Consider the following 27939-nt stretch of genomic DNA (forward strand, 5'->3'; position numbering starts at 1 on the left):
CCATGCAGGCCATCTCTCCCAGCTCCAGGAATGTGCCCTAACAGGCTTAAACGAATCAGAAGATTTTATTCCCAGTCTCAGTCGCTGGTACAGGGATGAGCGAGAAACCTCGACTAATGCATCTCAGTACCTCTTACGAGAATGCTGTGATGGAAGTCCTGCAGAACACAAACAAGGACACATGGGACCCTGACTCCTACTGGCAGACATCCTCCAACCCTGCAGGCATCCCACCCTAACATGAAGCCACCTCTGTGGACTACAGAGCAGTAGAGTTAGACAATTAGGTCAGTGTTGAGTGTTAATCTCCTGAATCAACCAACCCTGACCTCTTCCTTACCCATGTATTTTCCAGCTTTATGAATCAATATGTTCCCATGTTGTTTAAGCCAGAAAAAGAAAGAAAAAAAAAGTATAGGGCACAAGATGAACAGGGCAGATACAGTCTCTACTCTGAAGGACTAACAGTCTTGGGAACAGGCAGGGACCTGTTCACATATGTCCCTGAACGCCGTGCAGAGTGCTCTAGTCTGTGGGCTACTTGGTCAGACCCTGTGCAGACAGATTCCTCCGGTGGCAGGAGGGAGGACAGATCTGTGGGGGCCAGACTAGGGCCAAGGAGTTGGAAGGCACCAGGAGGCTCAGTTATTGGCAGGGGGAGACAGGATGGGTAGGGATGGCCCTAGGGCAGCAGGACTCTAGGACTGAAGTAAGGAGGGCGGGGAAAGTCAATGATGTCTCCTGAGATAGGGTAAGAGAAGGAATGACAGGTGAGGCTGAGGGTGGGGCTCGGGTTGGGCCTCCTCTCACTTGGGCTGCCAAGGAGACAGGGTTGGCAGCTCACCTGAGCCAGAGCCGAAGCTGCCACTCTAGTGCCCTCGGCCCCCACCTTGGAGGGGACACCTAGGTCTGTGACTACAGCTCAGGCTTAGAACCCTCAGCCCCCACCCACACACTCCCCCACCAGACACAACTAGCTGAGTAGAATTCTCCAGGCAGCTAGGCAGTGCTCTGCTCTCACTGTTTTTCATGGATACCTCCTGGGGAGCATTTCCCAGCCTTCTCTGACCATGCCCTTCCTGCATCTGAGGGAACACCTGAATCAGCCTCATCAAGTGTTCCTGAAGGGCAGGGTCACAGCAGAGTGGTGCCCAGAGCCATGTGGAATCCATAAGACAGGAAGCCCTTTCTGGCCTCATGCACCCTGTGCTGCTGGGGCCGGGCCTCCTTCTCTAGTCCGCCAGATGCTCCCCCTCCTAGCAGAGCCCTGAGCCTCCCTGGAGCCCCTCTTCTTAAGAGTTGTTGCTGTCACCCTTGCTCCCCGTGGCAACTCCTTCCCTGACAGCTCTCGGTTCTCTTAGATTCATGTGCTCCCTCCTTCAGTGAAAGTGCCACTGGCACAGGAACACAGGCTTCGGAGGGAGGCAGGCAGGGAGTTGCCCCAGCGTCCTGGAACTGCATCCATGAGTTTCCCTCTGCTATTCATACTGGTTAAAGGAAGGTTGATATGGTTGATCTCGGCCCTCTGATTTCTTAGCAATTCAAGCCGGAGCAAGGTCCTTGGCCTTCTTTAGCTGTGCTCTCTTTTATTGCCAAAATGGGGGGATCAGGAGCATCCTGGGGTGCAGGCTTCAACGGGACAGCCCCCACACTGTGGCGGGATGTCCCTGATAGAGCACGGCTCCAAGCATGGCAGCTACGTTTTTTCTGGTACTCTATGTTTTCCTCATAATTGTAGAAAAACTATAGAGATTTTTGAAAATGTGGAGAACTACAACAGGAAAACGTAAGCCGTCATATATCCTTCTACTCTTGTTATCTATACTGCATAGAACCACATAGGGTAGAAGATTTATCTACAGATCTCCTTCACTCTGAGACACCACTGAATTATTAACAGCTTTTCCAGGAAGGGAGTAGGGGTGGGGAAGCCACAGCACATGCAATATACCTTTCTAGATTTAGGGAAAAAACTAGGATTGGAAAAATAGATCTTAGAATTGAGAAAATAGGATATTAAAAAGCAAATTATACTCTGCATAGATATACAATTGATATCCAACTTTTTTTCACTGTAATAGTTATATGTGAATATTTCACCATGGCTTTTGGAGTGTCTTATACACTGCAATTAGGGAAAAGCCCAGACATGGGGACAGGGTGTCCTGGGTTTGACCCTGGCAGACTCTCTATTTCCCAATCAGCTCATTTTCCACATCTGTGATGCAGAGGTTGCAGTAAGCCTTCACACAGAGGGTGGTTTTAAGGATTAAAAGCAACAACAAAGGTCAGCACCCTGCTCAGGCCAGAGGGAGGCCTCCTAAGTGATATTTTGGTTTGATCAATTTTCCATTCCTCATCACAGGGATCAGCAGCAAGTGTTTCTCCAGCTCTCCGGATCTGACTGGCACTCCCAGGTGTTGTGGAGGAGAGAATGGGGGATGGGGTGCACAGGTGGGAGGGGGTCAGAGGACATAAGACTTGGTCAGGAAGGGGAGTAGGTGAGGAGCACTGCCATGAAATCCGGCTGCAAAGACAGGCAGGGGCTAGACCAGAGGGCCGGATGCCAAGCCATGGGCAGGGGATGTCCCTGGCTGGTTATCCTGTGGGCTGAAGCACAAAGGTGACACAGCTCTATCGCTGGCCTGGTGATGACTGTCCCAGTGTCAGCTACAATGGTTGTTACTATTACAGCAACACATGACAGGCAGTAGAGAAGGGCAGGCATGAGCCTGGATGCTGGTATCAGATGCACAGTTTAGGGTCTGAACTTTGGCTTGACCAGGCTCTAGAGCCTGGAAAGAGCTCCTTGACCTTCCTGCACCTCAGCTTCTCCACTGTAAAGTGGGACAAGTGCCTAGCAGCTGAGAACTTCCACAAACCCCAGTACAGTGCCTGGCAGGGACTAGACACTCACCAGTTCTGGGGGGTATAATAACAGCAGTGCTAATTATTACCACCATCTCTAAACAGGAGCCAGAAAGGGACCTGGCAGGTTTTGAGCCCTGGTTTAGGAAGTGGCCTAACAGTATATATAAAAGTTCAGTTTTGTTTTCATGTTATACAGATCTGCTCTCAGTGCTGCTTCCATCCTTTATACCTGTGTGCCTGTGTGCTTAGGACTGGATTTCTCTGGGCCTTGCTTTCCTCTGGTGGGACATAGTGATTGTACCATCTACCTTGCAGAGCTGTTCTGAAGTATTGACTTTGCAATGAATGTGGGCCAGCATGTGAACCCAGTCAATGGCAAAACAAAAACAAAAAACAAAAAACAAACAAACACAAAAAACCCCAAAAAACACTCCCTCTTTTCATTAACAAAGCAAAGGAAGAAAGACATCCTAAAAGTGTGAAGGCCCAGTCAGGTGGCGAGTACTCAGGTCTCTCCCAGTCCCACTGCAGAGGCCAGGGCATGAAATCGCACTTTCTTGTCACTATTACCAACAGTGGTGTTGCTTGCCACAGGAAGAGCCCGGCCCACAGAGGAACCCCACTCAGGCAAAGGGGTCAGTCCAGGACAGCTCAGCCACCAGTGGGGAAGCAGCTATTGGTGGCCTCTTTTGTGAGCCTCACAGAACATTCAGCATGGCTCTCATAAAAACAATTTTTGATTTAAAACCCCTCTCTGATATAGGGAAAAAATAGTGATGGCGCTAATTCAAACTAGAACTGGTTGAATATCTGGGATACAGATTACTGTCAAATACACATCACGAATTGGGAATACCTTCAAAGTGACACCTATCACATTGATGGCCTCTTTCAGCTGAGGATGGCTCGTGCACTGGGCAAGCTCTTCGCATATCCAGACCCCGAGGGAGCAAATGGCGATGCATCTTTTGGAAAAGAAGGAAAAGAGGAAAACTCTCAAAAAATTTAACATGTTTTCTTGGTATTTTCATGTGACAAAGTATTTTAAATCTTTTTTTTACAAAGTAGCAAAAATTACACATACACTAACAGAGTGTCTTCCTGAGAAAAAAAGGGTAAGGACAAATAGAAATACTGATATTGGTTAGTAATTATTTAATGAAGTAAATGATATACTTCCTGTTAACAGTCACAGCCCATGTATCAGTTATTTTTGCTGACATCTTCTTTAAATTTGAGAGACAGAGAGAGAGAGAGAGAGAGAGAAAGCATACCCACGAGTGGAGGAGAGGGGCAGAGGAAGAGAGAGAGTATCTTTTTTTTTTTTTTTAATATAATTTATTGTCAAATTGGCTAACATACAGTGTGTAAAGTGTGCTCTTGGTTTTTGGGGTCGAGTCCTGTGGTTCATTGTTTGCATACAACACCCAGTGCTCATCCCAACAAGTGCCCTCCTCCATGCCCATCACCCATTTTCCCTCTCCCCCACCCCCATCCACCCTCAGTTTGTTCTCTGGACTTAAGAGTCTCTTATGGTTTGCCTCCCTCCCTCTTTGTTTGTAACTATTTTTTCCCTTCCCCTCCCCGGTCTTCTGTTAAGTTTCTCAAGATCCACATATGAGTGAAAACATATGATATCTTTCTTTCTCTGACTGACTTATATAATACCTTCCGGCTCCATCCATGTTGCTGTAAATGGCAAGACTTCATTCTTTCTCATTGCCAAGTAGTACTCCGTTGTATATATAAACCACATCTTCTTTATCCACTCATCAGTTGATGGAAATTTAGGCTCTTTCCATGATTTGGCTATTGTTGAAAGTGCTGTTATAAACATTGGGGTACATGTGCCCCTATGAATCAGCACCCCTGTATCCTTTGGATAAATTCCTAGTAGTGCTATTGCTGGGTTGTAGGGTAGTTCTATTTTTAATTTTTTGAGGTACCTCTCCACTGTTTTCCAGAGCGGCTGCACCAGTTTGCATTCCCACCAACAGTGCAAGAGGGTTCCCATTTCTCTGCATAGTCACCAGCATCTGTTGTTTTCTGAGTTGTTCATTTTATTTTTGCTGACATTTTTAACTACACTGTATTGCTTCAAGATAGTTTTGACGAATAATCAAAGACATGAATCTCAGAAAATCATTGGAAATTGGGTTTGTAATTGTTTTCCCTACAATAAAATACACAACACCTACTACAAACAGAATACAAACCCTATATTCCATTGTAAAGAATATTTGAACACAACTTCCAGAATCAGCTGCACTGTTATCTTTTAAACAATAAGTGAGGACAAAGCTTTCTTCAAATTACACAGTCCTTTAAAAATTACCTTTCTCAATTGTAAATCATTTTTAAATGGTAATTCTCTTTGGAACTGATATATTCCACTATCTTTTGCAATGATCAAAAAGTCATACTCCTGTTAATTTTTTCTGAATGCCCACATATAAAATTAAAATACTTGCTCCCAAACCTGGTCACTTTCAGAACAAAAGGGGGGTTCAAGTCCCTGCTTGGAACCAGAAGTTAACTGTAGGATGTATATGTTGTTCTTTGTAATAAGAGGTCACATCCAGTACCAATTAAACTGAACGTACTGCTCAGCTCTCCACAGTAAAAGTTCTTTGTATTCAGTATAATTCAGCAATTAAAATAAATATATTTTGAGGTTTTAAAACCACCATATTTCACTGGAATCTCACCTCTTTAAATTAAGACAGACTAAGGGCTTCAGAACACGTTTATTAAAAGTCCTTTGGAGGCTAGGTCACCTTCTACTTAAATGCACTCAGTATAAATGGGCAGCCCAGTTTATAAGGTGTGCCTGGCCTTCTTTGGTTCTCTGACAACAGCATAATACATGAATTCCACACGCTTTGAACCCTCGACTTCCCTCACTGTATAGAACTGTCTCCTCTTGCCTCATCCCTACGCTTATTCTCAGTCTAGAAACTGCACTTTGTATTCTTAGTTTGAGCTCTTTGCCATGTATTCTACATGCTTTCAAATAGCCTTTTTATCTTCCCCCAGCTTAACTGATTATTTAACCCACTAAAATCTAACTTGGAATTATACCCCCAATCATATTTTTACCACTTCAAGAGCCTCTCTTCCTTTGCATGCTTGAATGTGTGTGTGTGTGTCTATAAATACACATACTTTTTTTTTTTTTTACAACCCATTAACCTTTCTGTTAAATGTAATTCATTCAGAGCAAAGATCTCTCATTTCTTACGAACACCTGCATTACTCTGTAACTATTAGCCCTGCATGACAGAGAACTTTTGTGACCCATAAAGTGGTTTCCTAATGTGAACCACTCTCACCTGCCTTGAGTTTTAAAGCCACACTAGCTTATAGCTGCTCTTCCATGCTATTTTTTCTCTTTCCAACATATCATTTAGCATCCCCATCTAGCATCTTCCGATTCTAATACTCTGTTACCCCTTACGTGTTTGAGTTCCTGTCAGTTAGGTTCTCTGTATCCCAAATGTGTCCTTTGCGATCCCAAATGAGTTCTATCTCTCAAAACTTTTTTTTTTAGCTAATGGCAATGCCACCTTCACTCTCCTTTGTACACCAACGCACTTTCTGGAACTGTTTGCTACCATCCCATCTCACACCACCCAATTTACGTAACTTACTCTTTTTTCTGAACTCTTCTACATTATTATCACTCACAATTATAACTATCTTCTCTCGTGATTCTCCTCCATTTATTTGGAATCTTGATCATATTTCTGCTTATCTGCACTTGCATGAACTCAATTTCATTGTCTAACTCCTCTCATACTCAGCTAATAAAGACTGAGCATATCATACACATTCTATTCCATTTTTAACTCCACAGACATTTGGCTTTCTACAGTAAGGAAAAAGTGGGAGAGGAAGGTATTGCTAAGACATGTTAAAGGTTTGAATGTGGTGCATATGTGAAAAGGAGAAATCAAGGATTTTCCCCAAGTTTCTGTACTGAAAATCTGAGATGATGGTGCCCTTTACCAAGGGGGGAGTCTGAGGGATGGTCAGGAGACTCAAGGATTCATCTGTGGTTGTGTTAACTTTGTATGTGTTAAGACATCCAAGTTGAGGTATCAAGTAGGCAGTTTAATATATAAGCCTGAATATATGAGGGGTTCACAGAAGAGGCCAGGTAAATAAATTCAGTATCATTAGTAAGTAGGTGGTATTTAAAGTCTAGTTAGAATAAATAAGAGCACCTAGGAGCGTCATGGAGGGAGGAGAGGACCACCCCTAAACCTCGAGTCACCAACTTGCAGAAGTTAGGTGCAGGAGGGAGACAGGAGAAGCGTGGTAACATAGGAATAAAATAAGAAGGTTGTATTCTAAGGCCTGACATTGTTTAGGAAGAGGGTAAAGACAGCCTTATTTCAGAATTAGTAACACAAGTATGCATATTACAATTTCTTTTTTTTAAATGTTTATCTATTTTGAGAGAAAGAGAGTATGTGTGTGCTTGAGCATGGGAGGGACAGGGGTGGGGAAAGAGAGAGACAGAAAAAGAGAGAGGGAGGGAGGGAGGGAGAGGGAGAGAATCCTAAATGATGTGGGATTCAGCACAGAGCCCGATGTGGGGCTCAATCTCATGATCCTGGGATCATGATCTGAACAGAAATCAAGAGTCAGATGCTTAACTGACTGAGCCACCCAGGTGCCCCATTAAAATTTCTAGGGTAACTTTTAAGAAAACTGAAAGAGAGTCTATGACTCCTAAGAAATTAGAGAAAAAATGGAATGTGGGAAAAATCATCTGGAAGGGAGGAAGTTAGGAAGGAAGGAAGAAAGGAAGGAAAGGAGAAGGGAAGAATGAAGGTGAGAAAAGGGAGAAAATGAGAGAATACTGAGGACAAATAACAAAATACAAAGATGAAAGAAATACATCCAAATATGTCAGTAATTGCAGCAAATGTAAATGAACTAAAGATTCAGCTAAAAGATAAAAATCAGACAGTATAAATGTATAAAATAAAATATGTACAATTTTTGCAAAGACATTTAAAAGAGAAGAATATAGAAAAGTTAAATTTAAAAGGATAGAAAATATTGGGGTGCCTCAGTGGCTCAGTGGGTTAAGCGTCTGACTCTTGGTTTCAGCTCAGCTCATGATCTCATGGTTTATGAGTTCGAGCCCCACATAGGGCTCTGTGCTGACAGAGTGGAGCTTGTCTGAGATTCTGTCTCCCTCTCTCTCTCTGCCCCTCCCTTGCTTGCTCACTTGTATTTTCTCTCAAAAATAAATAAAAATTGAAAAAAATAAAAATAAAAGGATAGAAAATATCATTTAAAAATATCCATATCAATATCAGATAAGTAGTCTTTAAGGTAGGGGTGCCTGGGTGGCTCACTCAGTTGAGCATCCAACTTCGGCTCAGGTCATGATCTTGAGGTTTCACAAGTTCAAGCCTCATGTTGGGCTCTGCTGGCTGACAACTCAGAGTCTGGAGCCTGCATTGGATTCTCTCTCTCTGCCCCTCGACTGCTCATACTCTGTCTCTCTCTCTCTCAAAAATAAATAAAAGAGATGGGATTCTATATAGAGATTTGATAATTCTATACTTCTATGCAGCTAATAATATAGCTTCAAAATATATAAAACAAAAATTGACAGATATATAAGGGAAATAGATAAATGTACCATAATAGTGGGATATCTTAATCCATCTTTCTCAGTTAATGATCAAGATGATGAAAAAATTAGAAAGGATTTAAAGTATTTGAAAGACATGATTAAAAAATTAATCAAACGGACACATCTAGAGCACTACACCCAACAACTGAAGAAATGGTATACACATTCTTTTCAACCATATACAGGACATGTGCAGAAAATGACTACATACTGAGCCATAGAGCAAATCTCAACAATTTCAAAGATTGTTACTTGGCAGGCAACATATTTAATCTACAATGCCTTTAAGACATCAGCAGCAAAAAGATAAATAAAAATAACCATGTGTTTAAAAATGAAGGAATATATTTCTAAATAAATCATGACTCAGTGAAGGAATCATAATGGAAACTGGAAAAAATTTCAGTGGAAAAATATTACATATCAAACGTAGAGAACTCAGATAAAGTGGCACTTAGAAATAAACATAGGGACTTAAATGTTGGTATCTGTAAAGGAGAAAGGCTGAATTAGTATACTGAGTTAATATACTGGCATATATCAGAATTAATATACTGATGAAAAGAAAATGAGTGGCAGAATGTAAAGAAAGCAGAAGAAAGAACATAAAAAAGAGCAGAAAGTAGAAAATAAAAACAAATACAGAATAAAGAGGCTGGAACAAAGACAAAAGTATATTCTTAGAAAAGACTAACAAAGTTGACAGACCTTTGGCAAGATGTGTGAGAAAAATCAGAGAATACAGAAAAGGATCAGAGATTAAGAAGTGCATAGAGCTACGAAAAGATAGCGAAAGGATAATGGAGCCATCATGAATGCAAGGGTATTTCAAAACTTAGAAGGAATGGACAAATTTCTAGACTTTAGTTTATCTAAGCTGTCAAATAAAACAAAACCTTAAAATTCCTAAACAATCATGGAAGAAAACAAGTCAGTGGTTAACCCTCTCATAAATAACCAGACTTAGATAGTTTTACCATCAAGGTCTAAATACACAAGAGCACGAACTCCCAGTTTTACAAAAACTCTTGCTGACTTAAGAGAATGAAACAATACTTCACTCATTTTGGAAGAAGACATAACCCTGTAATCAAGCCTGATAAGGATAGGATGGGGAAAGAAAATTACAGGCCATAAATATAAATGGAACTTTACTCAACAAAATGTTACTCAAATCAGATCCAGTACTGTATAAACCACATTGAGTTTATCCCCAAATTCAAGGTTACTCTAATATGAACAAATTGATAATGAATTTATAGCTTCTGGTAATGGAAGACTAAAAAACGTGTACTAAACCATCCACCAAAGCCGCTGAAGAAGTTAGTAAAAAAAATAACCTCCCCCCACCAAAAAAAAAAAAAAAAAATCCTCTTAAATTCATCAAAGAGCTGACAAGGTGGTGATGGTTGATGGGCTGTTAGAAAGAGAACAGGGTAGGAGCTGATTCCCGGGCAGCAAGAGGCTTAGCTGGGCTTAGCTGACCTTATGGGGTTGGAGGCAGGGGATAAGAAAATGGTGTTTCCCTCCACCAGTGTTCCCAGCTTTGGGCTTCACCCTGGAAGGACAGGTTGCAACTTTTCATTATGTAGGTGGCCCAGAAAACCTATCTTGGTAACAGACTGCCAGCGACCTTAGATGCTTGGCAGAGGCAACTAAAATGTTTCCAGACATTGCTAAATGTCTCCTGGGGTACAAAATCTCTTCTGGTTGAGAATCACTACCCTATACATACACCATTTGTATAAGTTTTTGGTTTATCCTTCCATTTTCTTCTTCATTAAAAATAACAGGGAGTGCATATATATATTTGTAATCTTGTTTTTTCTTTCACAAAATGTAATAATAACCTTCTGCACCTTACTGTTTTCACTTAATAACGGCACACTTTTAAAAAATTAAGTAAAGCACATTCTCAACATAATTCTTACTACACTTAAATTTTTTTTTTTTTTTTGAGAGAGAGAGAGAGAGAGAGAGAGCGAGCATGTGCACACAAGCAGGGACAGGTGCAGAGGTAGAAAAAGAAAGAATCTTAAGCAGGCTCCATGCTCAGAGTGGAGCCCGACACAGGGCTTGATCCCATGACTGTGAGATCATGACCTGAGCTGAAATCAAGAGTCGGATGCTTAACTGAGCCACCCAGGTGCCCCTTTACTATACTTATTAGTGGGTGTATGAGTAATGTGGAAAAAGTGTTGTTTTTTTTAACATTAACTGTTCACACATAAATTTGTATTTTAAAATCCTAAAATAGTTTACCTTTTTGTCAACATTTACCTTGCACATTCATTTGGTTCCTCTGTGGCATTCTTCAGTAAAATATTTATGAGGTAATGCTAAAAACAAAAAATTAAGTAAAATAAAAACTTTGTTTAGTAGTTGGTTTCCCACATGTTCTGACTGTGTTCCTGGAAGTCAGGAGCTCCTGAAGGACCAGGGAGGACCTGGGGGGAAGAGACATAGGGCTCGGGGGAGCAGCCTGGTTGCGGTCTCAGCCAGGGCCTCCCTGGGCAATTAAGCCAGCGTAGGGAAGAGGGTTTCTGGGTGCACAATAAAAACCTAGCAAAGCAATTGAGACTTCAGATAGGAAAAGCTCGGTTTTCTTTTACTTTAATTAGGTTATATATTGTACACTAAATTATATATTATAATTATGTACCGTAAGTAGATAAGATAGATTCTGAGATTTGAAAAGCATATTTGTTTGCCTCAAAGTCAGTTGAGGAGAGAACAAATGCTTACTTTTATTCTCTAAGGAATGAATAACCTGACATTTCAAATGATTAGTAGTATTTAATCAGGCTAACAACAGGACTGAATATTTAGTTTATTTCAATTATTCCTTATAAACTCATTGGATGCACTAATGCAGCACAATTGAACCTAAAATTATTACAAAGGATGATTCATTACATAATTAGGATCCATAGGCATGATAAACAGACCTAATAAAAAACACCCAAGGAACCTATCAGTTATAACTGCGATGTGCTCTGATTCGGATACATTTAATCCCCTGAAAACAGCCTTCTGAAAACAAAAACTACTGAAACATTTAAACAATAAAGCAGAACTTTCAGGGATAAGGGGATCAATGCACAATAATGGAAGCGATGGCCACAGAGCTGGAACTAGAAGATGGTAAACCTGAGAGTCACTCAAAGGCAGCAGGTACCTTGACGTCTTCGGTTCCTGTGATGACTTCACTGACTTCCGGCACAGACTGCAGCAAAGGGATCTCCCGGTAGGTGTTTGGAAAGCAGACAAGAGAACCAAGAATGGTGAGAGCTTCTGAATGAGGTGCCTGCACACAAAAAAGTGAAAGTGCTCATTTTTCTTTTGCTAAGCCAGAAACTTTACTTAAGCAACAGACTTTACTTTTTCATGATTTCAAGAGGGAATCTTTATTTTATCCTAGATAAGAAATATCAAACTATGCCGGTTATTTTCCTCCAGGTGAACAGTTAAACAAGACAGGTTTGTCTAAATGAAAAAGCAAATTTCCAAGGAATGGAAAATAACGTTATACTTGAATACAAAAAAGCACTGTGAAAACTGGTCTGCAGATGCATTCAGATTCAGAAAAGCAAATGACTCAATTATGACTTTTACCTTTTATTTTTATGTGTTTTTAGTCTTAATGTTCTTGACAAGGCAGCGTAAGGGATATCAACTTAATATTATTTTTGCTGTGAAGACAGTTAACAAAAATTCATAAGGGAGAAGGGTTGGCGCTGAATTTCAGAAGGCAGGGAAAGAGCACACACCATCCACCAAATTTCCTGTCTCACCAAGAACTACTTTGCAAAATAACACATAGTGATTGACATCTAGTGATACAAAATCACTTGTTTGTCCACTACTGGAATTAGGACTATATCAACCTCACGCCAGTCAGAGTGGCCAAAATGAACAAATCAGGAGACCATAGATGCTGGAGAGGATGTGGAGAAACGGGAATCCTCTTGCACTGTTGGTGGGAATACAAACTGGTGCAGCCACTCTGGAAAACAGTGTGGAGGTTCCTCAAAAAATTAAAAATAGACCTACCCTATGACCCAGCAGTAGCACTGCTAGGAATTTACCCAAGGGATACAGGAGTACTGATGCATAAGGGGCACTTGTACCCCAATGTTTATAGCAGCACTCTCAACAATAGCCAAATTATGGAAAGAGCCTAAATGTCCATCAACTGATGAATGGATAAAGAAATTGTGGTTTATATACACAATGGAGTACTATGTGGCAATGAGAAAGAATGAAATATGGCCCTTTGTAGCAACGTGGAAGGAACTGGAGAGTGTTATGCTAAGTGAAATAAGCCATACAGAGAAAGACAGATACCATATGTGTTCACTCTTATGTGGATCCTGAGAAACTTAACAGGAACCCATGGGGGAGGGGAAGGAAAAAAAAAAAAAAAAGAGAGAGAGAGAGGTTAGAGTGGGAGAGAGCCAAAGCATAAGAGACTCTTAGAAAATGAGAACAAACTGAGGGCTGATGGGTGGGAGGGAGGGGAGGGTAGGTGATGGGTATTGAAGAGGGCATCTTTTCGGGATGAGCACTGGGTGTTGTATGGAAACCAATTTGACAATAAATTTCATATATTTAAATAAAAAAAATCCAGTAGAAAAATAAAGGAATATATCAAAGGAGGCATTTCACAAGATTTCAATTCAGCCAACACTTACTAGCAGCTATGATTAGCCAAGAATAGGGCAGACACCACGATTACAGAGGTATGTCATTCGCCCACCTTCCCATCTGTCCATCTTTTTTTTTTTTTAAAGTTTATGTATTTTTGAGGGGGGGATGAATAGGAGAGGGAGAGAGAGAGAGAAGGCATAAAATCCCAAGCAGGCTCCCCGCTATCTGCGCAGAGCACAAACTGCGAAATCAAGATCAAGAGGCAGATGCTTAACCGACTGAGCCACCCAGCCATCCGTTTTTCTGTCTACCTACTACTATCTAGCAATTATAATAATGGTGCCAAACACAGAGCTCTCACTCAGTGCTAAGCACTGTTCTAAATGCTGTACAAGCATTTCCTCCTAGAATACCCTCAGCAACCCAATGACCTAGATACTATTATCATTTCTACTTTACAAGTGAGAAAACTGAGGCTCGGAGAAATTCAGTGGCTTTTCAAGTGACAGACCCTGATTTGCACTGAGGCCATCTAATTCCAGGGTCCACACTGGGCCTATATTGTTAAGCACCCGGGGTAGGAAATGAAAGGGAGTCTCCCTCCCCCAGAGAGATGGCAGTGTAGCATGTGGAGTGTGGGAGGAAAGGCAAATAGCGGTTATACGTAATTCAGGAAAGCACTTGCTATGTGAGCCATAGAGTAGGGATATCACAAGAACGCAGAGCATTCATCTTTTACCTCACTTGGTTCTCATCACCACACAGGTAAACAAAAGACAATATAAAACACACAGAGAGATATTCTATGGGAACCAAAACGAGGCAATGATTTGTTCTGTTCAGGATAGTTAGGGACACTAAGACCAACCGCTGCTAAAAGTCGCATAAGCCACAGGAGCCAGCCAGGCTGGTGGAGTGAGGGAGTGAGGTGAGGGGTGAGAGGCATGGTACGGGCAGTGGGAATAGAAAAGGCAGAGGACCCGGGCACCCATGGACCTGAAAAAGGCCCCAGGTGCACAGAGCCGGGAGGCCATACAGGCCCTGGAGTTCCCCAGGGACGGAGTCTGAGAAAGACACCCAGGGCTCTCAGGGAATAACCCCCAGGGCCACGTAGCACAGTTCCCATCTCATTCTGCCTGAGCAGTGATGCCCTCAGAATGGAGCAGGAGTGTGGGGTGATGGATGCTCTCAGGGAGAGCAGAGTGTCAGTCACTGAAGCGCAGTACAGGCCAGAGTGAAGGCAGCTATGAGTGCAGCCATAGCATCAGGGATGAAGTTGCTGTATCTTTAATGGTTTATTTCATTTTTTAAATACGAAGATTTGAAACCACTAGAGCAAACTGAAAATGTTAAGACTAGCCAAAGTCCGTCAGTGAGTACAGTTCCATGTTACATGACCTGTGGTCACCACCCAGGCCTTTCCTCACCTGACCCCACGCCAGCGACGATGTAGGTGCCAGCTCCCTCGTGCCTGGGAACACCTGCACCATTTGGCCCTGGGACACCTTTCTGGGCTCCTAAGGTGGTCTGACAGTCTCAGTGCTGGAACGCCTTGTTTCCTCAGGATCTAAACTCCGGGACACTGAGTGTGGTTCTGTGCCCTCTTCTCTTTCAGATCTATACTCACTCCCAAAGGATATTCAGCCCCAAGATTTCAATGCCTCCTAAATGTTGGACTCCTCAATATTTCTGTCTAGACCAGACTTCCCACCTGAAGTCCAGGTTTGTATGTCATCTCACCTCAGGGGTCCAGAGGGATCTCACACTGACAAGCTCCACCTAGACCACGGTCCTGTCCTTCTGTGTAACCCTACCCCATCACCAGCACTCTGTCCCCTTATCCGAGGCCTTTCCTTTCCTTTATTTTATGTTAAGAAGCAAACTCAAAACATTGTGTCATTCCACCTCTGAGGTCTCCAGCATCCCTGCTTTGGGTTTTTTTCTTTGCATACATCACTTTCTGAGCTGTTAGTCACTTAATATTTATAACCCCACAAAGGCAGGGGTTAGGTGGTCTTCATCACTTCTCTACCCCAGTGGGTGCTCAATAAATACCATCCTGAGATAAGGGGAGGCTGCTGCTGTCCCTGTTTATCTGACGGACACTGATGGTCTTTCGGGTCTCTGCTTCAGCTTCACTTCTTCCATGAAGACCTTTCTAATGTATGTCTTCCCCTCCACTTCTTACCCGGCAGAATGAACACTTCCTCAGTTGGTGCCCCCGTGGGTTCTGGATGTGATTTTACTGTGGCTGCTAGAAACTCATGCACAAATATTAAACACTTGGTGTACCCATCTGGTTCCTTGAGGCTAGGGGCCCTGTCATACTCAGCCAGGCCAGGTCCCAGCATGTAGTAGGCCCACAGTAAACATTTCTCAAACAGCCTTGCTTTGTTGGCCCTCATTATCTGCTGCCCTTTATCCATCAATCTTTTTTCTTTTTTTTTTCTTTTTTTCTTTTTCTTTTTTTTAGACTTACCCATCAGACAATCCTGGTTTAGACTTCATTGAGATTGATACCTTCCCCTGAGTGGCTTAACTATTGTGTTGTACATGAGCCTGGCTTGAACTGTGGACTTTTAGATTGCGTGCTAGGCTATATAACAACTAGATATAAAACATCAGATCTTAAATAAAATTAAGGAGTTTGTTACACAGCTTTATTCAATGAATGTGGTAAATGACAATACTTTTTTGGCCTAAGCACTGAGCCTAGGGTGAGTCCCAATTTACACACAGGAGAATGAGGAGAATGAAGAGAACGAGGCTCATGTGTATAAGCATATTGTCTAAGGTTAGAGAACAATACAAGGCAACACTGGGATGGAACCCAGGTCCGACCCTATAGAGTTCCAGGGTAAAGCATGGGAAGGGGAATATATGCAATACTCTGTCCTATGTGCACACAACTGATCTGTCCCACTGGTGATGGACATTTGGATTAGTTCTAGTTTTAGGCTACTGTGAAGAATGTTTGCTGAGCACAAGCTCCAACCCATATTTTGGTGACCTGTGTGTGAGTTTCTCTTTCCCTCAGCAGGGCATAGCAGGGGTACTTCAAACTTGTATTTAACTTGTGTTAGCCAAAAACTTGACTGAGTAGGTGTGCCCCATCACCAGTTCCCCTACAACTTTAAACTTCAAGTTTAAACTAAGAGAGAAATTCAAGGCAATTTATAGTTACTCTTCTTTCATGTAACTTTTACATTCACATGATCATATTTTCTTTCTCTTTCTAAAAAAATATATTTTGGAAAGCTACTTTAATATCTTACCTAGCCAAGAGAAAAGTTTTCACAGAGAATGACTGCCATGCATGGCATCATCTCTAGAAAGGGTGTGGCATTTTTATAGGAAACCCTAGTATCAAGTAAGGAAACTATTAATAAAGAAGTATGGTTTTCCTTCCTGTATCTTGTGAATTTGTTCAATGTTGATCTGAATGATAAAAAATAAATTTGAAGGTTCTTTGAGAATGATTATCCTAAAATCTTTTTCAGAAACAAAGAAGTATAAAAATTTCCTATTCCTTAAAAAAAACAGTTGAACAAATTCAACATCTTTCTTCCTTTTTTCTTCTACCTTTCTTTTTTATCCTTCCCTTTCATTGCTCTCTCTTTTCCCTTCCCTTTGCTTTTTAACTTATCCTTATAAGAAAAAGTTAGCACATGAAAATGCCAGCATGAAATACCATCTATACATAAGGTATTAAAAACAACTTAAATTAAAATCCAGGGTTGGAGTTTGAATTTACCCTGCAGAGGAGACAGAAGTAGAGTGAAAAAGTAGCAATATATCAAACAAAATTTAGGTAGCTAAATACTCATATTGATTTCAATACAAGTCCCTGGAAAACAGTAAAGCTAATTATATTCACACCATTTGAAAAGGAAAACAATGAGTCTGAACAGGTAACAGGTGTACAGAGCACAAAAGTGAGAGGCCCTTTATGTGTAAATGTATAAGAGTGTTCTACCAAAAGACATTAACACATTGCGCTAATAGTGGAAGTAAATGTGGAGATTGCAGATAATCTTTTTGTAGCCATGAATGTTCATTTAGTCCACTCGATTCTCATTGTTTAGTGTAAGAATTTTGCCAGAGTTTTACTGCACAATTAATAATATGTATTCATCATCTGCTTAAAATTTAAGTGTTCTCACATTAAAAAATATTTTGTTAGACTTATAAAAACCAAGATAATAATTTAAAAAATTATTGATAATGTACACTTAAAATTCTCTCTTTACTACAGACATCTCTGTGCCACCATTTACTGGAAAATGCTAATAGACTCTAAGAGACAACTCCTGCTTCTGACTGTGTAAATGTACTGAAACATTAGTGAGGATATGATTTTTCACACTCTGGCCTTTTGATGAAACGCCTTCCCAATACCAGTGTGTCATCTTATCCTACAATTTCACACATCAGCTGCCAGGGCATCTACCCCAGAGCCCAGTTTCACATTGCACTAATGAGTCAACACCTGTTAAGAGTGGAGAAATCTGAACCTTGTTAGCGATTGTGAAGTCTCCTGGGAGTTTGGATGCTGAGCATTGTCATACTCACCGCCGGCGTGTCTGTACTGAGGACCCTGGCAGCAGCCGTGATGAAGTCCCCCACCAGCATTGAGAAGCCAGGCAAACCCAGGGAGAAAAAGCGCGGTGGACAGTGCCTTATAATGGTATTTAAGATATCCTAGAGGCAGAGATAAGAAAGCACAACTGTAATTTTCAAGAACAAAATTCCAGAGTAGACAGTTCATTTGTATATATGGCCACTTAGATTAGATTATATATATAATCTAAGGGAACGAGGGTCACAGAAATTTTTCAGTAAAATGGGTACTGGGAGATGACTTAGTCCAAGTGCTATTGCACCCATTGTACAGGTTAGAGAAGGGACACTAAGTTGTAAGATGACATGCCCAAAATCTAAATCATGGCATTGGGACTAGACACTTCTGTCTTTCACCTTAAGGTGAAAGCTTCAGACAAGCTCCAGGGAGTATTCAGGTAGATATATAAATAAGATCTGCAAACACCTATCACTTTCAAAACTCTCCAATTTTCAAAAGTTAAAGCACACTGTTTCATTAAAAAATCTTTAAGTAGGCAAAGAGATGGAAATATTAACTCTTCAGATAGTTCTATGTGTTAAACAATGGGAATGAATAGAGCACGGTCACACTCTAAGCTTGGGCAGTCAGTGTGGCTCTGGGTACAAGTGAGAACACCAGGTAAAAGTGCAAATGTAGCAGCTGCCATTTATGTGGCGTGCAACATGAAGACCCCCGACTGCCGAGACACCTGGTGTTGCCGTGTCTGGAATGGCCTGTCCGTGGTGGGTGGCAGGCTGGCCCCTGCCCACCAGCTCTGTTCTGAGACAGCCACCACATTCCAGCCTGTGGCAGAGCAGGGCTCCACCACCAGATAGTGTTCATGCCACCCACAGCCAGGCCACATCTCTGAAGCCACCTGTGCGAGTGTGTGTGTGCACAGGGAATTAGTCAGAAAACCACAAACTTCTCTTACGTACTTCTAGGCCATGCACATTAATCAAACATACTCAACTACTAGAGGTATGTGTCTTGTAGTTATTCAATCTATAGTTAGTCTCAAAATACAAGCCAAGAAGCAAAATTTTAAAGAATCTGATTTCTTTTCTATGGCTATTTTAAAAATCCTTTAAAATAATCCTGGGGCACCTGGGTGGCTCAGTTGGTTAAGTGTCTGACTCTTGATTTGAGCTGGCCCAGGTCATGACCTCACGGTTCATGAGATCAAGCCCGGCATCAAGCTGTGCACTGACAGTGTGGAATCTGTCTGGGATTCTCTCTCTCCCTCTCTCTCTCTGCCCCTCATCCACTCGCGCACACACACACACACACACACACTCTCTGTTTGAAAATAAATAAACTTAAAATAAATGAATAAAATAATCCTGATTCAATTTGATTAAATTAGAACAAAGTAGTAGCAACACACTAAATCCTAACATGTTAAGTCCTTTACCTCATTTCACAATCTGTTAATCTTGAAAGAGAATTTTTATGTGTTCACAATACATTTTTTTCCCAAGACTTGTTTTTTGTCCCTATGTAATGGATTTATTTGGTTTCTACAAATTGTGCTGTTCATATCCTTAAAATGACTATTCTGTGCTTACTCCATTAGAGCTCATATGTGGTAGTTTAGCTAGTACTAATTTAAAGTTTTAGCGTTTCAGCAGAGTTTTTCCTATACCAAAAATACAGAGATAGGTAAACAGACAGATAAAGGAGGGGAGGAAAGAAAAACCTGAACCACACTTCTCCCAAGTTAATGTTTAACCCTGCTTTAATCATGTCCTTTGATACACTTTAGGGTCCATATCAGCCAAGGCAAACATTCTAAGGGGCTGAGCAGATGGACGCTGTAGTTTAGAAAGTGTGTAGTAAACTCATGCTCCAAGAGTGGAACAAAAGATCCACCTTTTTCATAATTAAGCCTCTGATTAATGCCCTGGGCTCCTCACCACACACCTGTAATTACTCACAGAGGTGCGCATTGTGCTGGGCCTTGTCTAGGAATATCAGGCATCAAGCTACCCGGCAGCAGATGGAAGAACATATCTGTTGACATATGCCACACTGAAAGGATTCATGTCAACCTGGCCAGCAAGGTAGCAGAATGCTGTGTATCTGAAGATTAATAATGCAAACAACCACCATGTTAACTTGGTTATGTTTGTGTTCATTCCATCTGTTGAGATGAGGAACTAAGCCTTGAACCCTGAAGATTTTTAAAATCTTTAGCACAAACTTAAATAAGCCATTTTCACCACTGGAATTTAGAATTTTAATTAAAAAAAATTTTTCTGTGACAAGTTTATGGGAATTAGGAACTAAATCCTTTAACAAGCAGAGGCCCGAATTTATAAATGAAATCATTTTGCTTCATAAGATTCATGTGTATTAAGGTGAAATGCTCTGTAAATGGGGCATTCACCAAAAATTACTAAGTTGCCACCAATGCTAAAGACAGCAGAAACACATGGAGCCGAGATAGAGTCACACGGCTCCCCGCCTCTGGATCTGCGCCAGTCACTTCAACGGAACCTGTTTCTATGGGCAAGAAGATTGGAAAGAGAGGGCAAAATAACAGATGGCTAGCCTACCCTACTATGCCACCCACGTAAGACAGAGCCCTGAGGAGAAGTGGGGCCTGGGTAGCTGTCGCCAGTTAAAGGCAGCACTGGGGTAGGGGTAATGTGGGAGTCAAAGAGGGAACTGTATGGTTAGTCAGCCAAATTATGGCCATATGCCTGCTTATTTTGCTTGTCCACACTGAAATGGAACAACCCAAAGATTCTGTCTTTGTGATGACATGTTAAAATTAGGAATGACTGTGTGGTGCTTAAAAGAGAACAGCTGCATATACTCAATGGAGGGACATCCATTGAGGGCTCCACTGGTATCTAGTAGAATCTTCTTTCACCTTCTCCTCCCACTTTTTTTTTTTTTTAACGTTTATTTATTTTTGAGACAGAGAGAGACAGAGCATGAACAGGGGAGGGGCACAGAGAGAGGGAGACACAGAATCTGAAACAGGCTCCAGGCTCTGAGCTGTCAGCACAGAGCCCGACGCGGGGCTCGAACTCACGGACTGCGAGATCGTGACCTGAGCCGAAGTCAGCTGCTTAACCGACTGAGCCACCCAGGCTCCCCTCTCCTCCCACTTTAATCACAGTAAGATCATAGCTATTGCTGGAATCTCTGAAAAAATAAAAATCTTGAGACTCTGAAACTTTTTGCACAGACTCCAAGGCTTCATATATAGACAGGACTGTGCTTCCCAAATGGTCAAATTATTCATGTACAACCTCATGCCTTCTGCCAAATTCACATCCAAAGTGAACATTATTTGTCTCTTTTTCAAAGCAACTCATTTTTTTTAAACTTAAATAATATTATTCTGGAAAATCAGTGTCCTATGTCACAAGTAGAAAACAGTCCTATGTCAATACAGTAACAGTAAATCAAGGCTACTCAATTTTTGCTACATATCACTATCTGATGGAGGCTCCCCTTGTTACAAAGGGCGGTTTGGTCTTCAGGGTGGTGTGAGAGTTCTGTACCTGCTCCAACTGGCCTGAGAGAGTATCAAGGACTGATGGAGGTGAGGAAAGGGGCCATCGTTCTTCCTGGGTGACTGGAGGCTGTTTAGTGAAACCTCTCCTGTGACTACCAGTGGGAAATGCCCCTGCACTCAAACCCTGGTGTGATGAAAAGTGCACTGGGACTGGGGTCTCAAGGCTTAGGTTCAAGGCCGAGTGTATGTGACTGCAGGCAGATCATGTCATGCCTAGAGCTTCATGTTTCTCTTCCATTAAATGGGATGACCCCCTCCCACAGAGTCCTATCTAATGACATAGATGTGAACACATGCCTTTCTAAACTGAACTGAAAAGTACCATACAGGAGTAAAGATGGTGATAAGTAAAAAAATGATTTTTTTTTCAAAAAGGAAGGACTCTGAAGGATTTTACTTTCTAGAATTTACTTTGTAGGTTTTGTTTATAGAATTCTGTGGACTATTATTTTGCTGATATTCGGAAAGAACATTTTAGAAGATTTTGAAGGTGGCATAAATAAGACTCTTAGTTGACATTATCCCAGATATTAAAAACCTCTAGACATTAGTGCTCTCAAATAACATTCCTAGCAAAGCATTATAGCCATTATAACGTATATAATTTCTAAGGCAAATAATAAAATCAAAACAGGAAAATGGTATTTTTAGATTTTCTAGCTTCCATTTTTCTAAGGAGTTCTAGAATTTGCCTGAAACAAGTGACTCTGGTAGCAAAAATTAGTTTCTTTTTCCATACACTAAATAGACTAAAAACAATAAGCTAAACAATAAGTCCAATGAAAAATGGACTCTAAAACAGGAATTAGGCGTATTTTTGAGAACTGACAAGTGTGAAGCACAAAGTTCTTTCACATGTTTTTTTCAAAGGAAATAAAATTCATTCTGCAACATGCTGCCATATAGTAAAAAGACCACCAAACTAGTATTTTTCTCCTGTTTCTGGTTAAAAGTCCACACGCATGCTACACAGTGAGTGTGAAAGCTGCACTGTAAGATGATAATTGTGAATTTGCAGCTTATCAAAAGATTCCAGCTTATGAGAAAGTAACTGGTGAGAACATCTGTCTCTTATCACTGATCTTACAAAAAATCAGGTAATTCAAATAGAGGCGTGTTGTTTCCTCTCCTCCAAAGCACCGTTCTATAAACACAAACCGCATTCAGCCTGGTAAATGAATCGCTTTAATTGAATGCTATGTACACAGTAACTGGAAAAACCATAAGTGATAAGAAAAACATATGGTGATGGCAACAGAAATTGGTTTATTCATTTTGCATAGTGTTGTTTCTTTAGTTCTCTTATAATTGACCTTTAGAACGATAAATGTGTAAAATAATTTTGTTTATTATGGCTCCAAACCTTCCAACAATTACACAAAATGAAAATTTAAAAGGAAGGATTCATTCTGGAAGCATTTCCATTGTTTACATAATTGCACAGCTATAATTTAGTGCTCATGTTGTTATGGAAAATAAAAAAAAAGGGCCATTACAGGCCATTTCAATTCAAAATATTGCACAGTGGTGTCAAAAATGGGGGAAAATGTTCACTTTAAAGCAGTTTAAAATGGATTAACCCTGTAAACAAAAACATTTCAATATAGTGTTCTATGAAACAGAAATGTTCAAGAAGTAGCCATCGTTCAAACGGAATTAGAAATGTTGCAACTGTACTTTCACACCAATTACATATATATTATTCACTTAATATTTGCTCATGGCCCAGCAGATGATGGTTGTAACACAATAGCCGACCATCTGTCTCCCTGCCTTTCCTTAGCGGACTCGCGCCTGCTCCTCAGGGGCAGACGGGTCCGGTTATGCCACCTAAAGTCACTCAGACCTTCCAGGAAGCCAAACAGAGCTGCTAAGAAATAAAACTCATGTATACAGAATCACTGAACTGCTTCTTTAATTTTTTACTTTAAGAAAAATAAAATGCTGCGTAATAAATAACCACCATTTTTCAGGGAATGTACCTGCCTTTTATCTAGAAAATTCTAGAGGGAGCTCTTTTGTTTGGTAAAAGGGAGAATGTTCAGATCTGGTTATCTCATTAATCTGGTTAATGAAAAGGTTCAACTCATTCCACACCCAAGTGTAATTACTAATTATCAAAATATTTGAATGTAAAAGGGTACTTTTAACACTAACCCTGAATATAAACTTTAACAATCAAAAAGGCAGCCACAATCCTGCAGTACCTCAAGAACATATTTGAAAGTATCAATTATCTCTCTATTAGCAAAGCTCAGAAATGCTGAGTGACCAGAAAAAAAAAAAAAAAAAAATTAGTTACCAGAAGAACAGAACCTTCAAAGTCTCAAGGCCTGGGCCACTTGCTTCTGCTAGTAGGACTTTGCTCCTTCAGCTCTGTGCAGAAGACACTCTTTACATACCTCAAGCTGCTACCTGGCTTCTTCATAGTCTACATTGGTTCAGGTAGGATTTTTGTTGATAAAAATAAAGCCTTTATGATTACGGCCTTTAAAAGAAGCATGGCAGATCATGTCTTAAGCACTGAGCTTCCAGAGAAGTCACTGACACTAAACACATAGCAGGACAAAGCTAAAGATTACTTTCAAGATCTGAGTCAAGGAATAGGTAGTATGTGCTATATATTATCTGTTTAAAAGGGCCGAGTATGGTGTGATCTGTTTGGAGAAGAAGCAGAGACTTGTGTAAGTGTTGGAAAAATGTGACCTCTCTGGGTGTAACTACATTATGAAGGCCAGGAGAAATATGACAGAACAGAGTAATTGGGTTCTGTAGCTGGAGAAACAAAGTCACCTAGTACTTCTCACCATGAAATATACTATGGAGAAGACACAGTTTCCCTGACAGCAGTGTACAAAGGAAAAAGGGAGTGAGAAATGTGAAATGAATTTCTGATGGCCACTTGAGTGGCTCTGACTATTTGTATGACATCAGGATTTCAGGAGTGACAGAACATCAGGCAGAGGGCAGAAAAAGTTGCTGCAACCCTCAGCCCTAAGGAGAGAGTCTTGAATGTTTTTTTTATGACTGCTTGCAATTAATTCTGCATCTGTGAGGAAGAATTTTGCTAGCCTTTAAACTCATCAGGACTGTCTGCTTCAGGAAAAAAAGAGCGATTGGTTGGCTGACTGAGTTTAAGAAACACTATATGAATTTTATTTTATACTAAAGTTGGTATGTCACCAGATTGTCTTAACTGCTTCTTTTTCACTTTGTTGTCTGTAAGAGCTTTATTGAGAGTGCTGAATCCTAACCACTAGACCACCAGGGAGAGCTTTATTGAGATATAATTTACATGTACTAAAAAATCACCCTTTAAAGTGTATATTTTAGTAGTTTTTGGCATTTTCATAAAATTGTGCACTATCACCACTATCTAATTTGAGAACATCTTCAAAATGAAACTGTCTACCCATAAGCAATCCTTCACCATTCCTGCCTATAGGCAACCTCTAATCTGCTTTTCTGTCTCTACAGATGTGCCCATCCTGGACATTTCAGGATACGGACACATACACCACATGACATTTTTTTGTTTTTGTTTGTTTTTTGTTTGTTTGTTTTTTTTTAACCTGGCTTCTCTTATTTGGGCAGGTGTTTTAAGTTCATACATATTGCAACATGTAGCAATACTTTATTTCTTTTTGTGGCTAAATAGTATTCCGCTGTGTTGATATACTACATTTTGTTTATCCAATCATCGGTTAATGGATATTCAGGTTGTTTCCACCTTTTGGTGATTGTGCTGCTATGAAAATCTGTGACCCAGTTTTTGTTTGAATAGTTACTGTCAATACTTTGGCGTATATACCTAGGAATGGAATTGCTGGTTCATAAGGTAATCCTATGTTTAACTTTTGAGGAACAAACTGTTTTCCACAGCAGCTTCACCCTTTCATACTCTTTTGTTTATTTTTGAGAGAGACAGAGAGAGAGAGAGAGAGAGAGAGAGAGAGAGAGAGAGAGAGAGATTGAGAGTTGGGTAGGGGCAGAGAGAGAGGGAGAGAGAGGATCTGAAGCAGGTTCTGAGATGACAGCAGACAGCCTGGTGTGGAGCTCGAACTCATGAACCATAAGATCATGATCTGAGCAGAAGTTGGACACTCAACTGATTGAGCCATCCAGGCGCCCCACCATTTCGCATTCTTACCAGTAATATATGAAGGTTCCAATTTCTCCACTTGCTCGCCAACATGCTACTTTTTTGTGTTTTTTAAAAATTATTATAACTACTCTAGAGAGTGTGAAGTGGCATCTCAATGTAGCTTTGATTTCCATTTCCCTAGTGACTAATCTTTTAGTCTTTTCACATCTTTTCACATGCTTTGTTGGCCATTATGATATCTTCTTTGGAGAAATGTCTAAGTCTTTCACCCACTTTTAAATGAGGCTGTTTGTCTTTTGGCTATTTAGTTATAAAACTTTTTTATGTATTCTGGGCATTAGACCCTTAATCAAATATATGATTTGCAAATATATTCTACCATTCTGTGGGTTGTCTTTCACTTGCTTGATGGTAAACTTTGTTGTGCAAAAATTTTTAATTTTGATGAAGTACAATTTTTACATTTTTTCTTTTGTTGCTTGTACTTTTGGTGTCATATCTAGGACTTCTATAGTTTTAGCTCTTATATTTAGGTCTTTGGTCCATTTTGAATTAATGTCTATATATGGTCTGAGGCAGGAATCCAACTGCAGACTTTTGCATGTGGATATTCAGATGTCCCAGCACTGCTTGTTGAAGAGACTACTGTTTTCCCACTAAGCTGTCTTGGCACCCTTGTTGGAAATCAGATGACCAGAGATATAAAGGTTTATTTCTGGACTTTTAGTTCTATTCCATTATCTATATATCCAACCTTTTACCAGCACCAGCACCATTTTGATTACTGTAGCTTTGCAGCGAGTTTTTTTTTTTAAACTTTTTTCATCTTCATTTTTGAGAGAGAGACAGAGCATGAACAGGGGAGGGGAATAGAGAGAGGGAGACACAGAATCGGAAGCAGGGCGTAGGCTCTGAGCTGTCAGCATAGAGCCTGATGTGGGGCTCAAACCCTCAAGTCATGAGTGAGAGTATGACCTGAGGCAAAGTCAGATGCTCAACCAACTGAGCCACCCAGGTGCCCCTGCAGTGAGTTTTGAATAGCGAACTCAGTCCTCTGGCTTTGTTCTTTTTCAAGATTGTCTTGTCTATCCAAGGTTCCTTGCAATTGCCTAAGAATTTTAGGATCAGCTTTTTCCATTTCTGTAAAAATTGGAATTTCGATAAGGATCCCATTGAATTTGCAGATGAATTTGGGGAGTATTGTCATCTTAGCAATATTAAGCATTCCAATCCAGGAACACGGATCATTTTTTGACTTATTTTGGTCTTCTTTAATTTCTTATAGCAATGTTTTTTGGTTTTCAGTGTATCTCTTTCATTTCCTAGGTTATATTTATTCCTAAATATTTTGTTCAAATATTCATTTGATGCTATTAATGAAACTGTCTTCTTAATTTCATTTTCAAACTGTCCACTGTGGTGCATAGAAACATAGTTAATTTTCTATATAGATCCTGTAATCTTGCTGAATTAATGAATTTATTCTAATAGGGGATTTTTGTGAATGTTGCAATTCCTTGGGGTTTTTATATACAAGCTTATATTGCCTGTGAATATAGATAGCTTTCCTACTTGCTTTCAAGACTGGATTCTTTTTATCTCATTTTCCTACCCGAATGCTCTGGCTGTAATCTCCAGTACACCACTGAATAGAAGCACTGTGAATGGACATCCTTCCTGATCTTGGGAAATTGTGGAAGTCTAAAATGGAAAGACCTGTTGTTTCCGGGGTGGGAAGAAACCCAGAGCCTGTGATGTGGTATCCACACCTCAAGTAGCCTTTTCTCAAAATATTTTTGGGGATTAGCAAATTAGAGCAAGGATGTTCAGGGTGCTTGGAGATCAGATGCACTGAGTAAGAACTCACCCTCTGTCATATGAACTGAGTTGTTCTCTCAGCCCTAAGTCCTCAGCAATATGAACAGAACATAAAGCCCCTTTTACTCTGACCAACACAACACCCTTCTTGCAGCCCATGGATGGGGGGAGCTGCTTTCAATGTATGCTTCCTATAATGGGCATTTCACAGCTCACTGGGGAGACTAACAGGGAGACGGCAACCCCACCAGGAAATTCAACACATTCATTATTCCATAAGGTGAAAAAAACTGCTGGAGGGTTGTAGACAGAAGTGACTTACCAGCTGTACCAATCATGCCTTGAAGACACCACAGCCTGACTATGTAATGACTGTCTTAGTTGTGACCCTGATAAGCCTCAAATCTCCAACATTACAGTTTGTACAACAGGCTGGTTTAATGAGATTGATGCAGATGCTCAGAGCAGTTATTAACTCCTGACATGGGACTTCAGCAAATGAGGTCTGCTGGTGAGTAATGACAGCAAAAGTGTCATAGCTGCATCTGACTCCCGTGTGTATGAGGTGCACTCAGAGCAAATAGATGCAGCACTCTGAAATGAGACAAAACCTGGGGGCCAAGTTGACGCAGAGAGGTGTTTGTACATCCCAAGAATTTATAAGGGCCCGGGAGTGGGGTGGATGGGGTGGGATAGGAGGATGT

General features: G+C 40.7%; 1 protein-coding gene across 8 annotated transcripts in view; it reads right to left on the minus strand.

Moving 5' to 3' along the window:
• The window catches only part of RALGAPA2 (Ral GTPase activating protein catalytic subunit alpha 2), a 322181-nt gene that overhangs the window by 131556 nt on the left and 162686 nt on the right, over nt 1-27939 (minus strand). For all 8 annotated transcript variants that reach the window (XM_042931750.1, XM_042931748.1, XM_042931749.1 and 5 more), the window contains 4 exons: nt 17750-17878; nt 11706-11834; nt 10808-10866; nt 3728-3836 (listed from right to left, as the gene is read on the minus strand). In XM_042931750.1, the coding sequence (XP_042787684.1) occupies nt 3728-3836; nt 10808-10866; nt 11706-11834; nt 17750-17878 (426 nt within the window). The remainder of the gene's footprint in view (nt 1-3727; nt 3837-10807; nt 10867-11705; nt 11835-17749; nt 17879-27939) is intronic.

This window comes from Panthera leo, chromosome A3 (genome assembly GCF_018350215.1).
Source record: "Panthera leo isolate Ple1 chromosome A3, P.leo_Ple1_pat1.1, whole genome shotgun sequence".
Lineage (NCBI taxonomy): Eukaryota > Metazoa > Chordata > Mammalia > Carnivora > Felidae > Panthera > Panthera leo.